The 1,234-nt window shown below is 39.6% G+C and overlaps 1 protein-coding gene across 1 annotated transcript in view; it reads left to right on the top strand.

Annotated features, from left to right (window-relative positions):
* LOC138030728 (doublesex- and mab-3-related transcription factor dmd-5-like) overlaps positions 1-442 on the top strand; it is a 3,207-nt gene extending 2,765 nt beyond the window's left edge. Inside the window, exon 3 of the mRNA XM_068878609.1 lies at positions 226-442. Coding sequence (XP_068734710.1) covers positions 226-317 — 92 coding nt within the window. The 3' untranslated portion in view covers positions 318-442. The remainder of the gene's footprint in view (positions 1-225) is intronic.
* Positions 443-1,234: the final 792 nt, after the last annotated feature.

Raw genomic sequence — 1,234 nt, forward strand, 5'->3', positions numbered from 1 at the left:
TTGCTATGATTATCCCGCGGGTGTATCCCGGGAGTTTCCGCGTTCGTTACCAAACATGTACAATGCCCCTTGGTATTCCAAGGTCCACTAATACCCCTCCCAAACCCCCTGGAAAGCCAATGATACTTGCATAATAGTTAAGAGCATAAAACGAACCCTTTCATAGCCCAGGGCTTAGGGCGTTAGAAAAACGATCTCTCAAAAAACGAACCCTTTCTTTCTTAGGTGTTTCATCTGGTACTGCTGATATACAGCCATGGAAGGACCATGCAGCTGCTCAGGCACTGGTAACTCTAGCAAGAGTTGCTGATAAATGAACTTATTTCATAACTACAACTGCCTCAGTGCTTAAAGTGCCTATCGCCTCGACACACTTTTCCACTTTACTTATTCTCCGAAATCGAAACCTTTTGATTGAAATTTCACTTTTTTATTGGCTTTCAAAGACGGGAAAAGTGATCATACTTTGATCCATAACCGTGCCATGAAGGAGAATGGGTTTGATACGGGGTTGACGTCACAAATTAATTTGCATTGAGATAGTTCTTTGAAAACAGCGATGCAAACAGACCTCTTTACCGTTGTGTGCTTAGTTACCTGGCCTTTAAATGAAAGTGGGGCTGGTGTTGAGCTTGTTATGATAGAAACCTCACTGCTTTTCTTGTGTAAATTCTTACTAATTAGCATGACAACAACATCATTAACATAAGAAAAGAAGGGAGGTCTGTATCATAACAAAGTCAACACCAGCCTCACTTTCATTTAAAGGCCAGGTAACTAAGCACACAACTGATAAACATCAAAACATTTGAGCTGTGTGAGGGAAACTAAGAAGCTCCAGTAGCCCAAGATTTCTAGAGCTTGGGGTGGCTGTGTGAAAGTGTTTATCTTGGCTATCTGTTCAGTGAATTCACTTTTGAGAATAATTTTGCCGACAAATGTTAATCAGAAACGGATAAGACAAATATTTCAATATAGCTTCTTACTATGTTGCAAGATAGTTATTTTGCGCAATGCTCTTTTATCCAAGATTCTTGTAAAACGTTGCCCTGGCTGGTCCGTAAAATGCATTTTTAAAAATGTTAGTTTACTTCAATGTCAAAAGCTCATATATTATTGCTTGCTGGCAAGTTTATGAGAAAGTGATCGGTCATTCAGAAAATAAAGACTTTAGTTCTTCGTCTGCCTAATTAGTGCATTAATGTCTTCCTTACCAATGCCAGGGACAGTACAC

The sequence above is a fragment of the Montipora capricornis genome, chromosome 2, assembly GCF_036669925.1.
Source record: "Montipora capricornis isolate CH-2021 chromosome 2, ASM3666992v2, whole genome shotgun sequence".
In the NCBI taxonomy this organism is placed as follows: domain Eukaryota; kingdom Metazoa; phylum Cnidaria; class Anthozoa; order Scleractinia; family Acroporidae; genus Montipora; species Montipora capricornis.